The sequence below is a fragment of the Callospermophilus lateralis genome, chromosome 8, assembly GCF_048772815.1.
Source record: "Callospermophilus lateralis isolate mCalLat2 chromosome 8, mCalLat2.hap1, whole genome shotgun sequence".
Taxonomy (NCBI): Eukaryota; Metazoa; Chordata; class Mammalia; order Rodentia; family Sciuridae; genus Callospermophilus; species Callospermophilus lateralis.
The window spans coordinates 93,320,583-93,342,486 of NC_135312.1; the positions used below are offsets into that span (position 1 = coordinate 93,320,583).

The 21,904-nt window shown below is 37.3% G+C and overlaps 1 protein-coding gene across 1 annotated transcript in view; it reads right to left on the reverse strand.

The window, feature by feature from the left end:
• Window positions 1–2,736: 2,736 nt before the first annotated feature.
• The window catches only part of Dapp1 (dual adaptor of phosphotyrosine and 3-phosphoinositides 1), a 49,816-nt gene continuing 30,648 nt past the window's right edge, over window positions 2,737–21,904 (reverse strand). Inside the window, exons 4-9 of the mRNA XM_076863985.1 lie at window positions 21,020–21,150; window positions 10,891–10,938; window positions 9,264–9,326; window positions 8,397–8,482; window positions 5,726–5,813; window positions 2,737–4,102 (exon numbers count right to left, since the gene is read on the reverse strand). Coding sequence (XP_076720100.1) covers window positions 4,034–4,102; window positions 5,726–5,813; window positions 8,397–8,482; window positions 9,264–9,326; window positions 10,891–10,938; window positions 21,020–21,150 — 485 coding nt within the window. The 3' untranslated portion in view covers window positions 2,737–4,033. The remainder of the gene's footprint in view (window positions 4,103–5,725; window positions 5,814–8,396; window positions 8,483–9,263; window positions 9,327–10,890; window positions 10,939–21,019; window positions 21,151–21,904) is intronic.

Sequence of the window (21,904 nt, forward strand, 5' to 3'; positions counted from 1 at the left end):
TGTCTCCATTCTTGTTTATTCGCCCCTGTGGAAAATCCAGTTCCTCTCAAATGCATTTCAGATATTTCCAGGGGTACCCATACAACCCTTCTCATGTACTCTTTTTTTTTTTTTTTGAAAATATATTAATTTAGACATTTAGGAATTGAACCCAGGGCTGCTTTGCCATTGAGCCACATCTTCAGCCCTTTTTATATTTTTGAGACAGGGTCTCAGTTGCTTGAGGCCTTGCTAAGTGGCTGAGGCTATCTTTGAAATTGTGATCCTCCTGCCTCAGCCTCAAGAGCCACTGGGATTACAGGCCTTTGCTACCACACCTGGCTACACATGTACTCTTAAAACACATGGCATCTGCCAATTTCCTTTGCTTTGTTCCCACCCTTTGGCATAAACTATGCCCCTCAACCCTGGTCATTGCTGCTACTTCTGCTTGAGGGTGTGAGTACCTAGAGGCTGCTGGATCCTACAACGAAGGCCAAAGATGTTGTCACACTCTAAATATGATAGAACTTCCATTTCAACGTCTGTCCCCTGGTGACTTGAGTCAAACACCTCCTTTAGGTTTGCAGAGGAAGGCCCAAGTAACAGGCAAGGATGTGTTTAGAATCACCATCCCCCTATAATAATACCCATATTCCATTAACCAAACGTTTGCATCCCAGGCCTCTTTACCTTTAGGTGGATTCTTTTCTCAAGAAGACTCATTTTCTTTCACCTGCTAGTTATTTAGACCTGTGCTACTCAAAATGTACTCAACAGATGGGACCATTCTGCACACTATTTACAAGATAAGGACAGAAATTGAGAGTGAGTGCTTTAAAAATTTACCCAATTTGACATAGTAAATTTATGTCTCTTGAATCTGATAACAAAATTTGGGTTTGTGATATTTATGCTTTTCATTTCACTTTTCTAGTCATTTTTAATTGAATTTTACAAAATCTCTATGGTAGATTTCAAATTTTAAAAAATAAAAATCTGGTCCTCCCCTACAGATGGTTTTGAAATCATGGCCAGGCAGCCAAATCTGTAGTGAACAGAGCATTGGCCCACACACTCTGTAGGCACTATAGCACCCTTGATTGGGAAGAGTTTGGTAAAAACATGGATCTACTCTGCAACCAATCAGAGGTGGAGGGGAAGAGAAGTAGGACTGATGTTCACTAGAATAATTCTTTTGCTGTCTGCCTGAAGTGGGACTCAGCCTAATTCCATGACCTGCACACCCAACTCATTCTCTTGCATGCCACAAGGTGGAGGAAGATGATCCTGCTCCACTGAGTGTCCTGATAGCCAGTGATTCTGGAATGGGGCTGCTTTCCCTCAGAAACAGTACTGGACTTTCCATCCACCAGGGTGACTCTACTGCTCCAGAGGGAACTTTGCTCCTGTGTACCAAGATCTCCCAGAGGGAATTCCGAGAGTAACTGCTAATGCTTTGACAGTGTCCTGGGGCACTTCATTTTAGATAAGCACATACCATTAGCAGATGGGGCCTCACATGGGCACCTCACTCACTGTTCTCCATATCCCCCTGCTCTGATCTGCATTGGCACAAACATCTTCCCTGGTTTTGGATTTGGAGAAATAGCTGAGGACCCCTCACCGGGCTCCTCTCAGGAGTTGGAAGTGCAGCCTCTTTAGGAAGTTAACATTTCACTTCAGATCTCTTATTCTACTCTGCAACAGCGGTATAATACATTATTATATATTTCAAGTAGACTTAGTGTTACTCCCATAACTGGCAACAGAAGTTGTTCTTTAATAAGGCCCAGAGCGCATATAGGTTGATCCCATACCGCTGATTCTAGGGAAGGGGTTGTTATAATACTTTGAGAAATCTCTTCCAGATCATTTGGAGAAATATCAGATAAAGATAACCCATTTAGGAGAGTGCAGAGAAGAATCTTACCTGGTCCTAAGTGCTTAGAGGATATATGCGTTAACTCCCCATGTCAGAACCTACCACAAATGGTTTTGTTCCTATTGAAGCTTGCTTTCTATCATATAGCTTTGTGTACCTCTCTTACAGTATTTATATTATTTACTTCTATGCACTATCACCACATATCTGTTTATTGTCCTGTCCATAATTTAACTTAAGAATTCCTGAAGGAATGAAACTATCTCTTTTTTTTTTCCTTTATGTTATTAGGGATTAAACCCAGAGGTGCTTAACCCCTGAGCCACATTCTCGGTCCTTTTTATTTTTCATTTCTTTATAATTTTGAGACTGGATCTTACTAAGTTGCTGAAGCCCTCGCTAAGTTGTTGAGGCTGGCTTTGAACTTGTGATCCTTCTGTGTCAGTCTCCTGAGTTGCTGGTATTATAGGCATGCAGCATCACACCCAGCAGGACTGAAACTACTTCTTCAACTTCCAGTCTTTTGTGGATCATAGTTTAACTTCAGTATAATTGCTTTGTGATATTCATCAGTTATATTTCTTTTAAATTTCAAAGACTAAAAATATGCTACTACATGAACAGCAAAATTGTGCTTTTATTTATTAAACAGAAACAAAGAATATAAATAAACATGGTATGTTTTACAAAAAGCAAAATCAATATTACCTACACAAAGCAACACCCTTGTTTTTAAGAAAACCATACATGAAACCATACAAGAGATGTATAGTACACATCTATAGATGTATAGATGTATATGAGAGTTATTTGATATTACTTTGCAAACTTGACATAATACATTTTAACTTGACATCTATTTTATCCCATATAATACAAACATATGAAATACATTAAAACCTTGTTGAAACATACAATATGTACTGTAATTTCCAAGTCTTAAATGCTTAAATAATAGAGGGTACTTGGTTAACAAGGTATCCCTTGGGACTGCAAGAGCAGTGTTATACCTTTGCACCATAAACTTCTGCCTCAAAAAGCAGGATGGATAAAGATATTAGAAAGAGTTAGAATCTGCTTATGAACTCTGGACACCAGCATTTCATTCTCACTTCAGTCTTCTTACTCTATTTTGCAACAGCTGTGTAACACGTTATTATATATTTCATGTAGATTTAGTGTTACTCCCTCAACTGGCAATAGAAGTTGCTCTTTAGTAAGGCCCAGGGGGCCTAGAAGTTAACCCTTTATAGCTCATTATAGGAAAGGGACTGTTATAACACACTTTGAGAAATCTCTTCCAGATCATTTGGAGAAATGTCAGATAAAGATAACCCATTGCTTACATGTCCTCTATTATTATTGTAGATAAAATAATAATTATTATGAATTACAAGTTATCTACCACTTTGTTACCCTTCCTTATTTATGTGTTTTCACGCTTCAAAACATTTCCCTAAAAATGGTCAAGTGATGTTTTTAAATTGTATCTTCATGTACCTTTATTGTCCCACATAATTGCCCATAGGACATTTAGTTCTCATAGTTTTATCATTAGAAGTGAAAGACACACTAGATTTCTAAGGCTTTTAAAAGAGAAAATAAATACAATAAGCAGGTTCCATTTTAGTTTTAGAAACAGTTTTTGACTTTTGTATAAAGAACAAAAAAGCAAAAACAACCTCTCCTTCAAAAAATCCTTGATGTCTGCTATCTCCATATACTTTATAAAGAAGCTGTCTAAGCTTTCCAAACATACGACAGTTTACTTCCTGCATAATAGCACAACTTCGAGGTCAGTGAGCTGACCTTGACCCAGAGTGGAACTCGACAACTCATGTCAGCAAGCGTGGGGGCTACTTGGAGTAAAAACAAAAATCCCTTCATCTTGCATTATGTGTTCTGAGAATGAGCAGACCTGGAAGTGGGGGTCCATTGATTTCTCTCAGAACAATTGCTTCAGTGTGCTGGACATGGCCACATCTTGGAACGGCAGCAGTTTCCCAAGAGTCTGTGAACGTGGTATATGGGTCCTGGTCAGTATCTGCTTTTGATTTGCTTTTGAAGAAAAATCCTTGGTCAGCTTTCATCTGAATCCTGCTATGTATCACAGTACCAGGGAGCATTCCACCTTGCTCAGGGCCTAGGCCACTCTTTGGTGAGAAAGATCTATTTAAAGATGAATGACTGAGATCGTATTGTGCTTTCCTCTCGATTGAGCTGTTTTCTGATTTGTGACTGAAATAAAACACGTGTATCTATTATAAAGTGATATCAAGAATAATCTCTGAAGTATTAAATAAGACATGCTGATTAGTAAAGAAGCCACGCAACTATAAATTATCACGCCCCACTCCCTGCGTTAATCTGTATTTTTCCCAGGAGACATTTATAAAGCGGTTGCTAGAAAGTACAATTTTGGAATTAGTCTAATGCTTACAATAATCTATAAAATGCAACACTACTCAATGGATCAAAAAGGATGATAAAAATCTAAAATTGTTGATATGGAAAGATGTTTATAATATATTGCTAAGTGGAATGAATAAATAACACCAGAGAATGGTTAAATTTTGTTTTTAAATATTTGCACAGGGAGGAATCTGAAAGTGTGCATTTGATACATTTTTACTTTAATTTGTTTATAATGATTATGTGTCACTTGGATAGTAAAGATAAGAAATTAATTCATATCTGAACAAAGATTTCATAAGGCAAAGTATTTCCTTGCTGAATATCAAATACATTGGAACAATCTCAAAATAAGTGGCATATTAGTTTAGATTTCAAACTGAAAAAATTACCAAGAGCAGAAATCCCAGTATCTAGAAAGGCCTATCCAACAAGATTCTCAGATATGAGGAAACACCTATCAGATGATTTTCTTTTTGTACCAGGGATTGAACTCAGGGACACTCAACCTCAGAGCCACATCCCCAGACCTATTTTTTGTATTTTATTTAGAGACAGGGTCTCACTGAGTTGCTTAGCACCTCACCATGGCTGGCTTTGAACTCATAATCCTCCTGCCTCAGCCTCCCAAGCCTTACAGGTGTGGGCCACAGTGCCAGGCCTATCAGATAATTTCACACACATAAATAATAATTAGGAAACAAGTGTTTCCTTTTTTAAAACATCAAAGATTTTAATTGGTATGCTGTGAGTTGGTATGTTTAAGTGTGTCCCTAAAAGATCTATATGGAAAGGCTTGGTCCCCAGGGTGGCAATATTAAGAGGTGATGGAACCTTTAAGAGGTGGGGCTTAGTGGGAGGCTTGTGGGTCCGGAGTGCCCTGCCCTTGGAAGGAAATACTGGTTGCCTGGAGTGAGTTTTCACAAAAGCAAGTTGATATAAATGTCTGAGCCTGGCTGACCTTTGTCACTCTCTGACTTCCTTTTTGGCAATCTGATTTTTCTTTCTCTTCATAAGTAATTGCCTAAAGTATTTTGCTATAACAAAAAAAAAAAATGGATTTCCTATAAATGGTATTTATAGGAAAATTTCTGACCATTTAGAAGACTTTTTAGCTAGAGAAATAAGTCAGCTTTCCTCTATGAGGCATTCTGGTCCCAGAGGCCCTCCTCCTGACAAACCTGGACTAATCTGCACACCTTAAAGGCAAAGTGACAGATGCTGGGGCACCAAGGAAGGCTCTAGGGCTGAGATTCAAATAAGCTCTTTCTTCTTACAATCGTGTCTCCATCTTTTTTTTCTGTTCCCCAGAGAATAAACAGACTATTCCATAAGCCTGCAAAAGACATCCCTTAGATTCTTGGGAATAGTCTGACTCAACAGAAATATGTTTGAAATCCTCAACATTATTTCTCAGGACTGAACATTTAAACACTTTTTATAACTCACCAATTTCCATCGTAATATTTTGATCCATTCATCGGCTTCTACTCCTGTCTTTGCACAGAGATAAAATGTCCTGAATGGAAATACTAAGCTGATAAGACAAAATAAAGAATGTTAGCTACTCCAGATGGTAGGTTGAACATGTATTAGTGGAACACTAATTACAATATTCCAAGAGAAAAAAAGAATTGATAAAGGACCTGAGTAAGAAGTAACTTGAAGAACTAGGATAGACAGAGCTATAGCTGCCAACAAACTGCAGAAACATGTAGGAAGTTGTAGATTCATATTATCATTACAGGCAAGGTTTATATTCTCTAATGAGACTTCAAAAAAGAAAAAAAACATGTCCAGGCTGCCCCAACTCCTTCACTATCCATATCTTGAACTGAGCACACAATGCAGGCTTATATGTAACACTTGTGTGTCAACTGGGTTCTTAGATGATTCAGAACCTGTGATATGATTCAAAGAATACGCAAGACAGATGAGAGTTTGTGGAAAGAACTCCTTTGTGGTAGCTAGCTTTAATGAGGAAAACCCTGTCTTCAGTGGATGTAGGCAGTTATTTAGGAGAGGAAAAGAGACAATAAAGCTCCTCGACTAGCCTATTTCTGACCCTGAATTAACGTCTCCTGGAAGGAAGATAAACTTTCCTACTGACACAGAAGACTATTTCTAAATATGTAGTAATTCATCATTTGATTGTCTTTGATCATACAGTCAAAATCACTGGCATGATAAGGGCTAGCCCTAACTTATATCTTGCCCATCCTTCCTGAACATTCAGTCTAGATGAAAAATACTAAGATCGTTTGTGAAAAAAAGGATTGAACTAAAATTCAGAAGGTTTCTATTATCCTAAAGCCCAACTAACATATTTTGTTGACACCAATAATTAATGCTGAGTAGTAAGAGTCTCTGTGTAGAAGGCAAAACCTTATGTGAGATTCAGTTGAGGAGTGAGTAGACAATGCAGGGGGAGGGGGTGATACTGGTATTGTACACACTCTGTGAAACTGATTTCTAGAATTGTCATTGGTACTCTTTGTGGGAGACCCTTAGTTACCCATTAATACAGATAATTTTTTTCTTGCTAACAGAACCCCAGGCAATGAAACCTAATTGGTCAATTATGATTATGCTCTCACTTTCTGAGCCTTCCCTGATGCTAGGGATGATGAAGGCACCCCATTGTGGCCAGTGAGTTATAAGGGGAAGTCTATAGGAAACTTTCTGAAGAAAGATTGGCTTTCCTGGTACAAAGGGACAGATGTAGCCCTACATCATTCCTACATCTTTCTTCAGATCTATGAAAACAAGTGGCCTAAATTTGAAGTAGCCACTTGGCTCTGAAGTAGCCATCACAAAGAAAGGCCAAGAGAACTGCAAAGACACTGGACTTGGCCTTGCTGTGGAAGCTGCCTGCTTCTCCATTTCCTGTTACGTGAGAAAAATAAAACTCTGCTAGCTCATATGGCACCTTTATGCAAATTTTTAAAAAGATCTATTGCTGGTTGATATTATAGAACTACCATGTGTTTTGTCAGGTGTCATAATGACATTATGGTTCTACAGATAACATGTTTATTCTCAGAAGATACATACTTAAGCTTTTAGCCATGATGTTTACAATTGGTTCAGTAAAAAAGTGATAAATATAACAAAACATTGATAAATCTAGGTAAAGAGTATACATGTCTTCCAACTTAAGTATACACGAACAACTTGAAGATATAAATTAGTAGAAATTAAGACACTCCTTTCTCAAGATACTTTATTTCTTCCAGTTAGAAAAAGTTCATAATATGCTAATATTAGAACAAAATACTTTTGTGCAATTGCCATAAATTGTAATAGTAATATAAGTTGCCCATCATTGGAGTCAACAAAATTATAATTAAAATTTTGGAGGAAAACCTGAAAAAAAGAAAGCTAAGTTGTGAATAGCCAGGTGTGCCTATAATCCAGGGAGGTGAGGCTGAATCAGGAAGAATGCAAGTTTGAGGCCAGTTTGGGTAATTTAGCAAAAATTCTACCTCAAAATTTAAAAAAGGGTTGAAGGTATAGCTCCCTGGTGGAGTGCTTGCCTAGTTAGTGCATATTATGGTCCTGGATTTAATCCCCAGTACAAACAAACAAAAAGATGTGAATGTTCACAATGCAGAATTTATATCATATATGTTATAGTACACAGCCAAACCCAGGCCACTTGCCAATTTGTGTGTGTGTGTGTCGGGGTGGGGGGGTGTCGAGGATTGAACTCAGGGGTATTTGACCTCTGAGCCACATCCCCAGTCCTATTTTGTATTTTACTTAAAGACAGGGTCTCACTGAATTGCTTAGCATTTTGCTTTTGCTGAGGCTGGCTTTGAACTCGCGAGTCTCCTGTCTCAGTCTCCAGAGCCGCTGGGATAACAGGCGTGCACCATGGCGTCCAGCTCTGCCAATTTGTTTAGACCTCTTTACGTGAGTAATATTTTACACACAGCTGAAAAAAGGCCTAACATGTATGCACTGTGTGATGGTGAATCCACATCCCTCAGTTCCACACGTAAGGAGACATTAAGTCATACAGCTTTTTATTCCTGAGCTAAAATAAGTGTCTGAAAAGAAGACTTTTAAAAACATTTCCTTTATAAAAAGAAAAGAAAAGAAAGAAAAACCAACTTACCAAAAACAGTTTACCCTTTCCTGTGAATAATCAAATTGAACAGCTGAACATTCCCTTAGGTCTAGGATCCGAATTGGCTCTGGAGACTTAAAAAATAAAACAGAAAGAGCAACCTACGTCATCATAAAAATAATCACATCAATCCGTCCATCATTTATCATCTAATCAGACTTATTAGAATAATATGTACTCCATGTTTGCATACATATATCATGTATAACTAAAAAGAACAAATTTTTTAAAAAAGAGTTCCACCAGGTACAACTGTCAGTTTTTTTTTTCTCTAAGAGAACTGATATACATATATGGAAAAGACTTTTGAAGTAAAGTTACCCACTTCTGGTTTTAGAATTAGCCTTTCATGAAGGTAAGCATTAAGAAGAAAGACATTGCCTCTATCAACTTACATTTGATAGAGATGGATTTTTACCCATGGAAGGGAGTGTTATTTTTCTCTCTTTTAAAACTTCTACTTTCTCAGAATTTTTTTATAAAGAAAGTGAGAAGAAATAAAATAATCTTAAATTGGCATAATAAAATGGGCATGGGAATGGACATATTTTAATAAACAGAGAAATCGCTGGAGAGTGATAGTTAACAAATTGTAGCAAAAGAACAATTCTGTTACCCTACACAGAAGGAATTATGTGCCCTAGAGAACAATAGTTCAGCCAGGGCAATAGGGCAACTCTGGGATACACATATTGTCTTTGCAAAAGAACTCTACTCATATCAGGAATCAGGAGCTCATCTCCAATCATTTATTGTTTCAGGTGGACAGAAGGAGAATTTCAGGGATTTTTAGAGGCAGATGTTCCTTTTATCTAGAGAGTTGGTTTTTAAAGAAAAATATATTATGTTTCTCACCATCTGGTCTTTGAAGTATTTCAGTTCATTTCTGTGCAAAGTGAACCATCTTGTTTTCCAGGTCTGAGGAAAAAAAAATTAAAACTTATAGGTTTTGAGTACAGGAATACAATATCTGAACTAGATAGTTTACTTTTAGTTTTGAAGTATCTAGAAGATTAGATAAAAATAAGTCTGAAAATTATTGTGTGACTGAGAAAATATTTTCAAAATATCTAATACATAATTAAAATTGATTCCATGCATTAAGTTCATAAAGACGGCAGGGAAATTATTAGCCTATTTAAACAAAAAAGATGTAGCCTCTCATAAATATTTAAGATGATTATAATAAACAACTAAAATTTCTATATTATTAAATTTTATAATAGAAATAGATAACATTTTTGAGCACTTTCTGTGAAATACATACTATTCTTTTTTTAATATTTATTTTTTAGTTGTAGTTGGACACAATAAGTTTATTTTATTTATTTACTTTTATGTGGTGCTGAGGATTGAACTCAACATGTACTTACATTAAATATTATATACTTTTTTCGGGGGGGATGCTGGGGATTGAACCCAGGGCCTTGTGCATGTGAAGCAAGCACTTGACTGAGCTATATCCCCAGCCCTAAATATTATATATTATTTATACATATATTAAATATATTTAATTACATATATATATGCATGGATATATACATATACATGTGTATGATTGTGTGTGTATATACAATCCTCATTTAACAGCCCATCCACATGTAACAATGCCAAATATTATTATTTTTTGTCTTACAAATAAGCCAATCAAAGTTTGGAAAACTCAAACCACATGACAATATAAACCTTGCCTAAGAATTCTATGACAAAAACTGTTGCTGCCACTGTCACCTTCTTCTATACTAACAGAATCCTTATACATTGTGGGTGGCAATGTAACTAGTTAAAAGTAATAACAGGATTTAAGAATAAATATGCTCAAATGTGAATATCCTCGATCCTCAACAAGCATCCAACCTAGAAGGAACCCAACCAAATGTTTAGGTTGGATTCAAGCAAACCAGTACCCCTGAAAAAGAGGCTAAGTGTCCCTACTCTGCATATAGGAAGGAGCAGACGCAGTCCCTTCATGAAGGTCTCCGTGATGCGCTAACCTGAGATAGAAGACAATCACATAAATGGGGGACAGTTGGGTACAATAGACTTATAAAGCTCTAAATTATATTTTCTTGGGGATTTTAAAATAATTTTATTATCGTCAGTGATGTTTTGAGCCTACCTTTAGTCCACATTTCATATAATTTTGACTTCTTTGTTAGAAAAAAAAGGAAAGAACAGAAGCATTCTGCCTTATCATACCACCTTTATCCTCTCTCATTCCATTAAAAGGATGACATGGCTTCTGGTGTATTCATTGTAGAAAACCAATGCAAGGCTTTCTAAAAGAATGAGCAAGTATTTTTCCAGAATTTTGACTAATCAGTCATAAAAGTGAACTCTTTCAAATAGGTAAAACTATAAGTGGGTCAAAATGAGTTGGCAATTATGCTGTTTAAAAAAGGACTGTCAAAATGAGAATTGAGTCTGTGAGACATGTTCTCCTTCTTTGTGGCTGGCATGAGCAAAAAACGCACTTCCTTACCTTGACGAGGCCCCCCTGTTTGGTGAGGTAGCCTTCTTTGGTACCCAGCTGAAAAAGAAAGAAGCACTAAGTGAAGTGCAGAACAGTCACAGCATGATGTCTGTCTCTCTATTACTGTCTTATTATGAATAAAGAACAAGTCTGCTTTTGATCCTTAAATGATGGTCTTTCATTCTTCACCAGGCACTTGAAAATCTTCCACATCCTGTCAGAGATTGTTTAGACTGGATCATTTGGTATAATTTTATAGCAACAGGCAAGTAGGGAAAGGCTCTCTGCTAACTGCAGCTAGCAATTTGCAAATAATAAACTACATCTTTTCACTTATAAAAGTCGGCATTTGTGGAAGCGTGCTATGTGTAACCCAGCAGCTTATACTGTTGCAGGAGAATTAGCACCTAAACACGCATATGCACATCGATGGTCAACCATAGTGGGCCCTCCTTATCCACCAGTTTCACATCCTCAGATTCAACCACAAATTGAATGTATTTGGAAAAAAAAATTGTCTGTACTGAACATACACAGAATTTTTTCTTGTCATTATTCCCTACATAATACATTCTAACAACGATTTACATAGTGTTTATGTTGTATTCAATATTACATCATCTAAGATGATTTAAAGTTCATGGGAGATTGTGCATAAGTTATATGCAAATACTATGCAATTTTATATAAGAGACTTGGGTATCTGAGGATATTTGTATCCATGGAGATCCTGAAACCCTTCCCCACAGGTACGGAGACATGACTGCACTTTTTGGAAACTGGATTAAGAAAAATAAAAGGATTTCTTTACTTTGTAAATTTTAAAAAAAGTAACCTCAGAAGTAGCATTTCCAACATTTATTTTATCACATATTCTTCCCATCTCCACGTTTCCCTATTTTCTCCAAAAATTTTTTTTTAATATACCTCGGATTGAACCCCTAGGGGCATGTAATCATTGAGCCACATTGAACCCAGCCTTTATTATTATTATTATTATTATTATTATTATTTTGAGATAAGGTCTCACTAAGTTGCTCAGGCTGACTTTTTTTTAATATATATATATTTTTTTTAGTTTTTGGTGGACACAACATCTTTATTTTATTTTATTTTTATGTGGTGCTAAGGATCAAACCCAGCGCCCCACCGAATGCCATGCGAGCGCGCTACTGCTTCAGCCACATCCCCAGCCAGCTCAGGCTGACTTTAAACTTGTGATCCTCCTGCCTAAGCCTCCCAAGCCACTGGAATTACAGACATGTACATCTTTGCATGGCTGCAAACCATTTCTTAAGGCTCATATCACCTGATTTATTCAAAAGGGATTTGAAGTGGAAATGAGTCATTTCCTTTAACTCACATATTACTAAATCAATACCAAATGTTACCTAGAACTTATGAAATATAATGAACAATCAGGGACTGCATGAATAGATATCTGCATGAGACAAGGAACCTTAAATCAAGAAATTAATTCATAAATTCCTGATGAAACTAGATTTCTCATAGGATGTTTTGTCTAATATGATCTTATGTTAGAGTGCTCGCCTAGCACAGGAGGGACCCAAGTTCAATTCTCAGCAAAATGTAAAAATAAAGGCATTGTGTTGTGTCCATCTACACCTAAAAAATAAATAATAAAAAAAGAGTTTTTTTTAAAAACAAAACAAAAACTGGGAAATGACTAGGTTGATGTCAAGGTTCTTTTTATGGGAGTTTCCAGAGTATTTTTTTCCTGAGATGAATTTTGCCTACCAAATAAAAAGAGGAACAACCACCAACCACAGTACAAAGAATTAAAGCAAGAAATAATATCCAGTGACTTTTAAAAGTGCTGTGGCATAAAAGTAAGGATGGACTTCCCAGGTGTTCATTTAAACAATGCTAAACAATATAGATGAAATTGATATCATATAATCAATATCATTTATTTTGATGTTAAGGAAATTGATCCAATTGAATTGAGTTTAGGTATATAGGGCAATGGCAAAAATTACCATTTGGGGTGGTTGCAGGTTACTCTCTATAGAATTAAAATAATTAAGGGTAAATTGTTATGTAAAAGACCTTAATGTAATTATTTACTGATATGAAGCTAAGGAATAGTGCGTTCACTTACCTCACCTCCACCCAAATAATATGCTATAAGTCTAGCATTTTTCTATGGTTTTGATAAGTGGAAGACTACCAATTGAAGAGCTGAGAATATTAATTTTATTCCAGGATCTCAGATTATAAGAAATGAAATAATTATATAGAAGATTTGTCTTTAAAAAAATTTATGATCTATAACAAAAAAGATGTTTATAAGAACATCTTTCCCAAGTTGGAAACAAGCTTAATGTTTAAAAATACAGGATCAGCCTTTCTGACTACCTTCTTTAAAAAACCTTGGGTGGGGGGTGGAGCAAGCAGGCAGCAGTGTGAGTGTGTGGTGGCACATGTGCACCTTCATGGAGGGTGGTAGAGCCCAGGCAGTGTACAGGGAATATTTTGTGGATGATGGTGGTGATGGGTCAGCAGTAGCTTGGAGGGAAGTGTTAAAGCCCAGCAGGATGAGGAGAGCTTCTGCTCAAAGTGGTGAAGGTGGTAGATGGTGCACAGTTTTAGAGACAAGTCATGAGTACATGTGCAGTGAGGGCAGGGATGGCCTTAGCCTGGAACTGGGTGTTAGAGCCTGAGTTGGGTGAACAGGGTGTCCAAGTAGGGTCATGGGTAAAAGCAGCAGCAATTGAAGATGGCTTCCATTCAGTTGATTATCATAGAAGTAAATGTATAGAGGATAATGGGGTCAATATTCCTCACTGTGGGACAAAGTTATTACAATATGAAAAAGGAAAAAACTAGAATGAGCTTCATGATACTGGATTAGGATTGAAGGTACTGGTATGAACCCACGGAAGGTGAGTGGATATATGAACAGATGAATAGATAGGTAGATATAGACCAAAAAAAGTGCGTGTGGATTCATATGTAGATGCATGCATATTTTCCCTTTTCATTGAGTGGTTAGCAGAATGACACTGCAATGAAAATAAGCAAATACTGTTCAAATGTTGATTTCTAAAGCACCACTTTGCAGAAACAGAAACAAGTTTTTTTTTTTTTTTTCTTTCTTTTTTATTGAGAATTAGCTGGTTCCAGACCTGGGAACAAGGAAAATATAAGTCTCGAACATCCTGCTGTCTCAGAAAGTTATAAAAGCATTTTGAGACCATATGAACACAGAAGTCATCTTGAAAGACTGGGGAAATTTAAAGGATCAAAATAAATAAGCATAGTCATGATTATAACCTATCAATACAAAAAGGATTGGATAAATGTGGAAAATAAAAATATTTCCCTTACAGTACAATAACAGCTAATATCAGAGACTTGCCATTTGTTGATATCACTGTAATAATTAAAACAGCAAAGAAACATCAATAAATGCTAAAATTGGTAGATAAAATTTTGATGAGGAGTAGGATATTTGTATAGTCTCCAAAACCTCCACAAATGTTTATTAATAAAAAGGTAGGAAAATTATTTTAAAGTGAAGAAATGTTAAGTGCATACATTGCTTAAGTCTTCCAACATCCACCTTAATGGGACAAACTGAAATTGTATCCATGTGAGAGTTTGCAATGAGAAGCACAAAGCATCCTTCTTGTGGTATTTCTATCAAAAATACAGAACTCAAATCTAATGATGATTCAGTGTCAGATAAACCAAAATTGAGGAACAGTTCACAAAATAACTGACCTTTAATTTTCAAAAACGTCAAAGACATGAAGTCAAGGAAAAACTGAGGAGATGTTTTGTCTTGAAGAATACTCAAGAGATGGGACAAATAAGTGTAATTTGTAACTGTGTGTTGAATCTTTTCCCTATAGAGAACCTTATGGAGAAAACCTTATGGAGAAACTTGAATGAGGTCTGTGAATAAAATGGTAGCATGGTATTAATGTTAATTTCCTAATTTGAATGGTTCTGTGTGATCATGTAGGTAAATGCCCTTGTTTATAGGAAATGTGCCATGGAAGACTTCAGAGTGATGGGGTATCATGTAGTCAATTTAGTCTCCAATGGCTCAGGAAAAACAGTTTTTTGTACTATTCTTTTAATTATTCTGTAGGCTTAGAATTATTATAAAAAACAGAACATAAAAACCTAATAGAGGAATTACTAAATAAATTGATGTACCAAAATAATGGAATATTAAAGAATTTTTCTTAATGATATTTTAGGAAACTATGTAAAGACATGAAAGCTGAACATAACATATAATTAAATAAGCATATTTATAACTACAATATAAAGCTCATTACATATATATACAATTATATATAATATAAAGCTTATATATATATATATATATATATATATATATATATAGAGAGAGAGAGAGAGAGAGAGAGAGAGAGAGCACTAACATATGTGTTTGGAAGGACAAACAGCAAAATATTAAGTGTGAGAAAAACTTCACAGAATTGAATAATAATACTGAAAAATACCAACATGCAAGGGAGATGCCTAAGAAGAGGAACTATAAAATGTGTCAGAGATCACAAAATATAGAACAATGTTGCAGAAGCAAAGGAAACAACTTTTAGAAGGAGAGAATTGTTTAAAATGTGAAATACCACAAAAGGGAAGTTAATGAAGCTAAAGTTTTTATAAGACTTATTCTATGCCAGGAATTTGAAATATTATCTCACTGACTCTCTACCAACATAACTACTTGACATTTCACATTTAACGTGTCCAACACAGAATTTCTCATTTCCATTTCCAAACTCAGTCCTCCCCTAGTCTTAGCTATATCAGGAAGTGGCAAGACTATTTACTCTGTTCCTCTTGATTTCCTGTATCACATTCAATTCTTCAGTATGTCTTGTCTCTTCTACCTTCAAAATACATCCTGAAGTTGACTAGTTCATACCCTTCACTGCACTTTAACTACTACTCTTATCCTCCTTCCCCAGGTTAATGCCATCTCTTCCCTGAACTGCTGTAATAGCCTCTTGAAAGGTGTTCTTACTTAGTTCCCACTCCACTTTCCATGTACAGTGAGAAGGATCTTTTTTAAAAATTAAAAACTTAAGTAACATTTTAAAACTCTCTTATAATTTTTCATCAACACTTGGAACAAAAGTCCTTTGCCACATGCTATGAAACATTTCATATTATGTAAAGGAGGAAAAATTGACATTTTAGATTTGACAATTCTTCATGAATTGCCCGATATTTAACCTCCATGATCCTTCCCATGATTGAGAAGCAATTCTCCATGGGTCTCTTATGGTTTTGTATGTCACAAAAGCATGGAACTAACATCCTTTTATTAAAGATCAATTTTTAAAAGTATGTTTGCCTGACAGACAACCTTGGAAGACAGAAATAATATCTCCCTCAAAACCAAAAGAAATAATATCTCCCTCAAAACCAAAAGTCAGACATGCTAGTGTGCATTATAAAAGATTTGGGTTCCCAAAGCTCAAGGTTCCTTTCCAATACATATATGTGTATATAGTTATCACTTGGACCTTTTAATGTACTCCTGTGGGAATTAGAATTCAGCACAGGTTAGAAGCTCAAATGCCAATATTCTGATGATGCTATTGCTGTAAGAAGCTACCCGCCTTGTCTCTGACCCAGAAGGCTTGTGTCATCTAGTAGCATCCATGAAACTGTGGCAGGCCAACTTGTTAGCTTACAAGTAGGTCTTAGACTCTTCACAGTTCTTGACACCCACGGATGCTAGTAGTGTCCCAAAGCATTGTGGCAACTAAAATAAAGTTTCACAAACTCAGTTGGGATGTACTGTTCTTTGAGAACATCATTGTCTTACAGGACCTGCACCCCTCCATTACCTCAATAATCTCATCTTTCACCACTTTATCTCTCTCCATCTAGGCATGTTTGCCTCCTTGTGGTCTCTGAAACACCACAGTGATAGTACAATGATACAAACCTGTAATGCCAGTTACTTGGGAGACTGAGGTGGGAGGATCACAAGTTCGAGGCCAAACTCAGCAATTTAGTGAGGCCCTAAGCAACTTAGCAAGACCCGGTGTCAAAATAAAAAATAAAAAGACTGGGTATGTAGCTCAGTGTCAAAGCATCCCTGGGTTCAATTCCCAGTACTGGGGGGTGGGGAGGAGAAATGCTTCAAATAGAGTTCCTACCTCAAGGTTTTGTCCTGTTTTCTCTGCCTACTGCACCATTTTCCCACGTTTGTTTGTTTGAATAGTGAGGATGGAACCCAGGAGCCCTTTGAACTGAGTTACACCCCTACCCATTTTTGTTTCATTCAGTTGCCAAAGATGGCCTTGAACTTTTGATCTAAGTGCCTCAGCTCCTGAATCTCTGGGATGACAGATTGCACCTGGTATCATTGTCCACATGTGTTGTTCCTTTCCGTGAAGCTTCTGCTCAAATGTGACCTACTCAGAGAGGCCTCCTGGGTTAACCTCTTTTCTCCTTGTCTTTGTTTTGTGATGTATTCCCAACTAGAATGTGAACCCTTGCAGTGCGGGGCTTTGCCTAATCTATTGCCAAACTCTTAGTGTTGTATATATGGTAGGCACTTAAAAGATGTTTGTTTAGATGGGCACAGTGGTGCACACCTATAATCCCAGTGACTTGACTTGGGAGGCTGAGGCAGGAGAATTGCAAGTTTGAGGTCAGCCTCAGCAACTTAACCAGGCCCTAAGCAACTTAGCAAGACCCTGTCTCAAAATAAAAAGTAAAAGGGCCAAGGATGTGTCTTAGTGGTAAAAACAAAACAAAACAAAACAAAACAAAAAAACAAACCCTGGGTTCAATCCCTAGTACAAAAAAAAAAAAAAAAAAAGAAAGAAAGAAAGAAATTGTTGAAATTGTTTAATAAATAAATTAATTAAATTAAATCTCATCTCAGAAACTCAATGCTTTGTTGGTATATGTGTATGTGTGTGTGTGTGTGTGTGTGTGTGTGAGGGTTTAAACCCAGGGCCTCATTTATGCTAGGTAAGCACTCGAGTACTGAGATACATCTGCATTGCAATGCCTTGTTGTTTATATGTCATAAATAGTAATTTCCCCAAAGGCAGTTGCCAAAGAATGTTAACTTCAAATAAGCTCTTATATTTCTGGTCAATGGGACATCTTTCGTTTTTGCTTTAAGCAAGTTCTTTTTCCTGTAAATAGAATTTAATTCTCTACTTTCACTGACAGCTTGTGCAAGAACTGCATTTCCACAGGAGAAAGCAGAAGTCTGAAAACCCTCAGAGCTGTCAGATTGGAGGCAGAGGTGCATGATCCTATGGCTTTCTGTGTTCAGTATAAACAATAATTCTAATCAGATCAGAACTCTTTCCACAGCCACACATGTACAGTCATCAAGGAGTCCATACTGTAGTAATGAGAGATGTTTCAGAATCCACTCGAAAGCCTTTTAGAGTTGTTGTTGTTGTTTTGTCTGTATAAATGCACAATAAACCAGATGTGGTGGCACATACCTATAATCTCAGCAGTTAGGGAGGCTGAGACAGGAGGATTGCGAGTTCAAAGTCAGCCTCACCAAACGTGAGGCACTAAGCAACTCAGTGAGAGCCTGTCTCTAAATAAAATATAAAAAAGGGCTAGGGATGTGGCTCAGTGGTTGAGTGCCCTTGAGTTCAATCCCCAGTACAATAAATACATAAATACATAAATAAACAAATAAATAAATGTACAATAAACTTCATGGGATTCTCATGAAATAGTGTGAGTTATCATTGTCACTGTCAATCAACCACTCACTACTATTTAAAAACTGCATAATACAAACTTTTCTATGCAGGTGAATTCATCTGATAGTTGGAGCAAGCAAAGAATTAACAAGGCTTCCAGAATTTTATCTCAAGAGGCTTATTTTTACTAAGTATGCTACATCTGGTGCTCACATCAACCCTTCAAAGAAGGAATTATCTGCATCTTACTGTTTGATGAAAGACACACATAGTAGGGTCTTGATCTGGTTTTTACTTTCTTTTGACTTTAAGTTATTTATCACCTTACTTTCCCAAGTGTTTCTAGTTCTGAGGATGGATACTTTCTTCCTCAACTGTAACAAAGTCAAAATATCTTTCTTGACCGATTTCTAGTTTTTTTCTTTTTGAGAAGATGTGGCAGAGTAAGAAAAATGTAAAGTATACCATGAACTGGCTGGGCTATAAAGCTCCAAAGACAAGCTATGAAACCTGTCCTTAGAAGTGTCAGGGTAGCTGGGTACAGTGGTGCACGCCTGTATTCCCGGTGGCTTCGGAGGCCGAGGCAGGAGGATTGCAAGTTCAAAGCCAGCCTCATCAACTTAGCAAGGCCCTGAGCAACTAAACGACATACTATTTGAAAATAAAAAAACAGAAAGGGCCAGGGATGTGGCTCAGTGGTTAAGTGCCCCTGGATCCAATCTCTGGCACCAAAATAAATAAATAAATAAATGAGAAGTATCAGGTTGGTGGGGGTGAGACAGATGTGCAGGTAGTTCACTATGATGTGATAATTCTTGGATATAGGTAAATAGCAGGCTCCAGAGCCTGAAAAGGAACATTTATAAAGAAGCTGATGGAGTCAAGGAAGGCTTCCTGGAAGGCACTAATCCTGGATGCTAATCTTGAGGGCTGAGTGGACAGTAACAGTGTTGGAGGCATTTCAGCTACACGGAGGGCAGAAGGAACAACTTACTGAAATGCATGATGTTTGAGAGAGGCAGGTTTTATCAAATAAGCATAGAAGTAGCATGAGATGAGGCCAGAGGGCAAGCAGGGTATATGTGGGCCATGAAGAACAGGGGCACCACAGAAGGATATGAAGCAAGCAGATCATTTTTAATAATAAGATCTCTCTGGCAGCAGGGTGGGAAAAGAACTGCAAAGACAGAGCACTCACATCTGTTTTAATACGGTTTGTCGCTGAGTATCTACAAGTGATTATTTTTCAAGTGTTATGATTGCTACTTAGAATTTGGGTATTGTCTTTATCCACCACATGAATCCAGATTTCTTGTAGTAATAATGTTCAGCAAACAAGGGGCAGCAAATAGAAGAGCCCTGGGAATAATGAAGAGAAGGGGCTGCCAGGGAGGGATCTGCAGGGTCACAGTTCACAGAACAAACATAAATGGACTCTTGAAGGACAAGGAGTGCTCCAGTGGCACTGCAGCTGAACAATGGTCCCCGATGCAAAGAAGTGCAAATGTTTTCAGTCAGTGCAGGAAAAAAGAGCTAGGAAGAAAATAACACCCTGAGTTTTTATAGTAAAGCAGGAGAACACTTTTCTTCCATGGAGGGTTGAAATGTAAAAGACAATTTTTTTCTTAATTTAAGACATTTGTCAAAGAAAACTGTTTAGTCAATAGCTAAACACAGCTCTCACCCATTCTACCATGAACTTTGCTTGGATATCTAAAGATGAGAACTTAAGTGCCATTTTCTTTTCTTTTTTTTTTTTTTTTTCTTTTTGTACTAGGGATTGAACCCAGGGGCACTGAGCCACATCCCCAGCCCTATTTTATATTTAGAGCCAGGGTCTCACTGAGTTGCCTAGCACCTCTCTAAGTTACTGAGGCTGAATTTGAACTTGCGATTCTCCGGCTTTAGCCTCCAGAGCTGCTGGGATTACAGGTGTGTGCCACCATGCCTGGCTCGACTTTTTTTTTTTTTTAAATTGTTCTCATTAGTTATATAGACAGTAGAATGCATTTTGACACATCATGCATAAATGGAATATAACTTCTCATTCTCCTAGGTTGTACATTTAAGTGCCATTTTCTAAGTATTTAACATCTTGTTGCTAAAGCCCTGTGTGTTCACAAGTGTGCCCACGTGTGTGCCTGTGTACATGTGTGCCTGTGTTTGTGTGTATTTGTGGTGCTGGGTATAGAGCCCAGGGCCTCAGGCATGCCAGATAAGCACCACTGAGCTATACCCCAACCCAATCATTGTAGTCTTTATGATTTACATTGGATCAGATGAACTGAGTCACAACCTTTAAATATCATATTAATTCCCAAGTCTTATATCCCAAGCTAGAATTTTTATATGAATAAAACTTCAACTTTTACTGCTCTTACAACTCTTACTGGCTTCCAGACAATGAAAGAGCTCGTGGTTAGACTGATGTTACTTACGGAAGGTGCAGTGGGCACGAGGTCACTTTCTGTTCTTCCTGTCTGCATTGCTGTGTGAACCCTGACAGATTCATAAATGGAAGGTTCTTCCACTACTCTTGGATAGGGATGTTTCAGAACGATCAGAGTGCCTGAATAAGGACAAAAAAAAAAAAAAAAATGTGTGTCATCAAATGATAGCCCCAGAAGGAAGATCCAAAATGCTAACTGGATGACCATGACTGGATTGTAAAGTTGCTCATTTTCTCTTGTGTTCAATTATTCATTTTTCTCAACATTCGTGGAATAACTACCGCATGCCAGACACTTGAGCTGGACACTGAAACAGCAAGCATGGTACAGATGATTTTTGGCCTCCTAGCGCTCCGAACTAGTAATGGATATAGTCATTTAAACTAGGAGGGTGGTGAGACCAGTGGAAGTAACATGGGCCAAGCATGTTGAGAGCGCCTAAGAACCTCACTAGAAGTATTCAGGAAGCTCTCAAAGAGGAGATACCATTGATCCCTTAAACAGTAACTGGAAGACTTCCAGGTGGGGTTTATAGAAGCCAGGAAACCAAGTGAAAAATGCCCTGGGGTACAGGAGAATCTAGCACTTTCAGAACAAACTTGTAACAAATCAGTGGATCTCAAAAAAGGGGACTCAACAGCCCTCTCCTCATTTTCTTCTACCATTCGGTCAATTAACTGAATGAAACCTTTGCTTTGCTTTGCTTAAGGGAACAGAACACAAGTCAGCTGGTGCTCACCTGTGACTGCCTGTACCGCATCTGGAGGAAGAGCCAGGCACTAAATAGGCTCAGCCCAGGGGCCAGACCTTGAGTCTTGGGAACTTTGTACAGAAGCTTCAAACTCTTCTGACTTAACACTTTGATATTTCCCC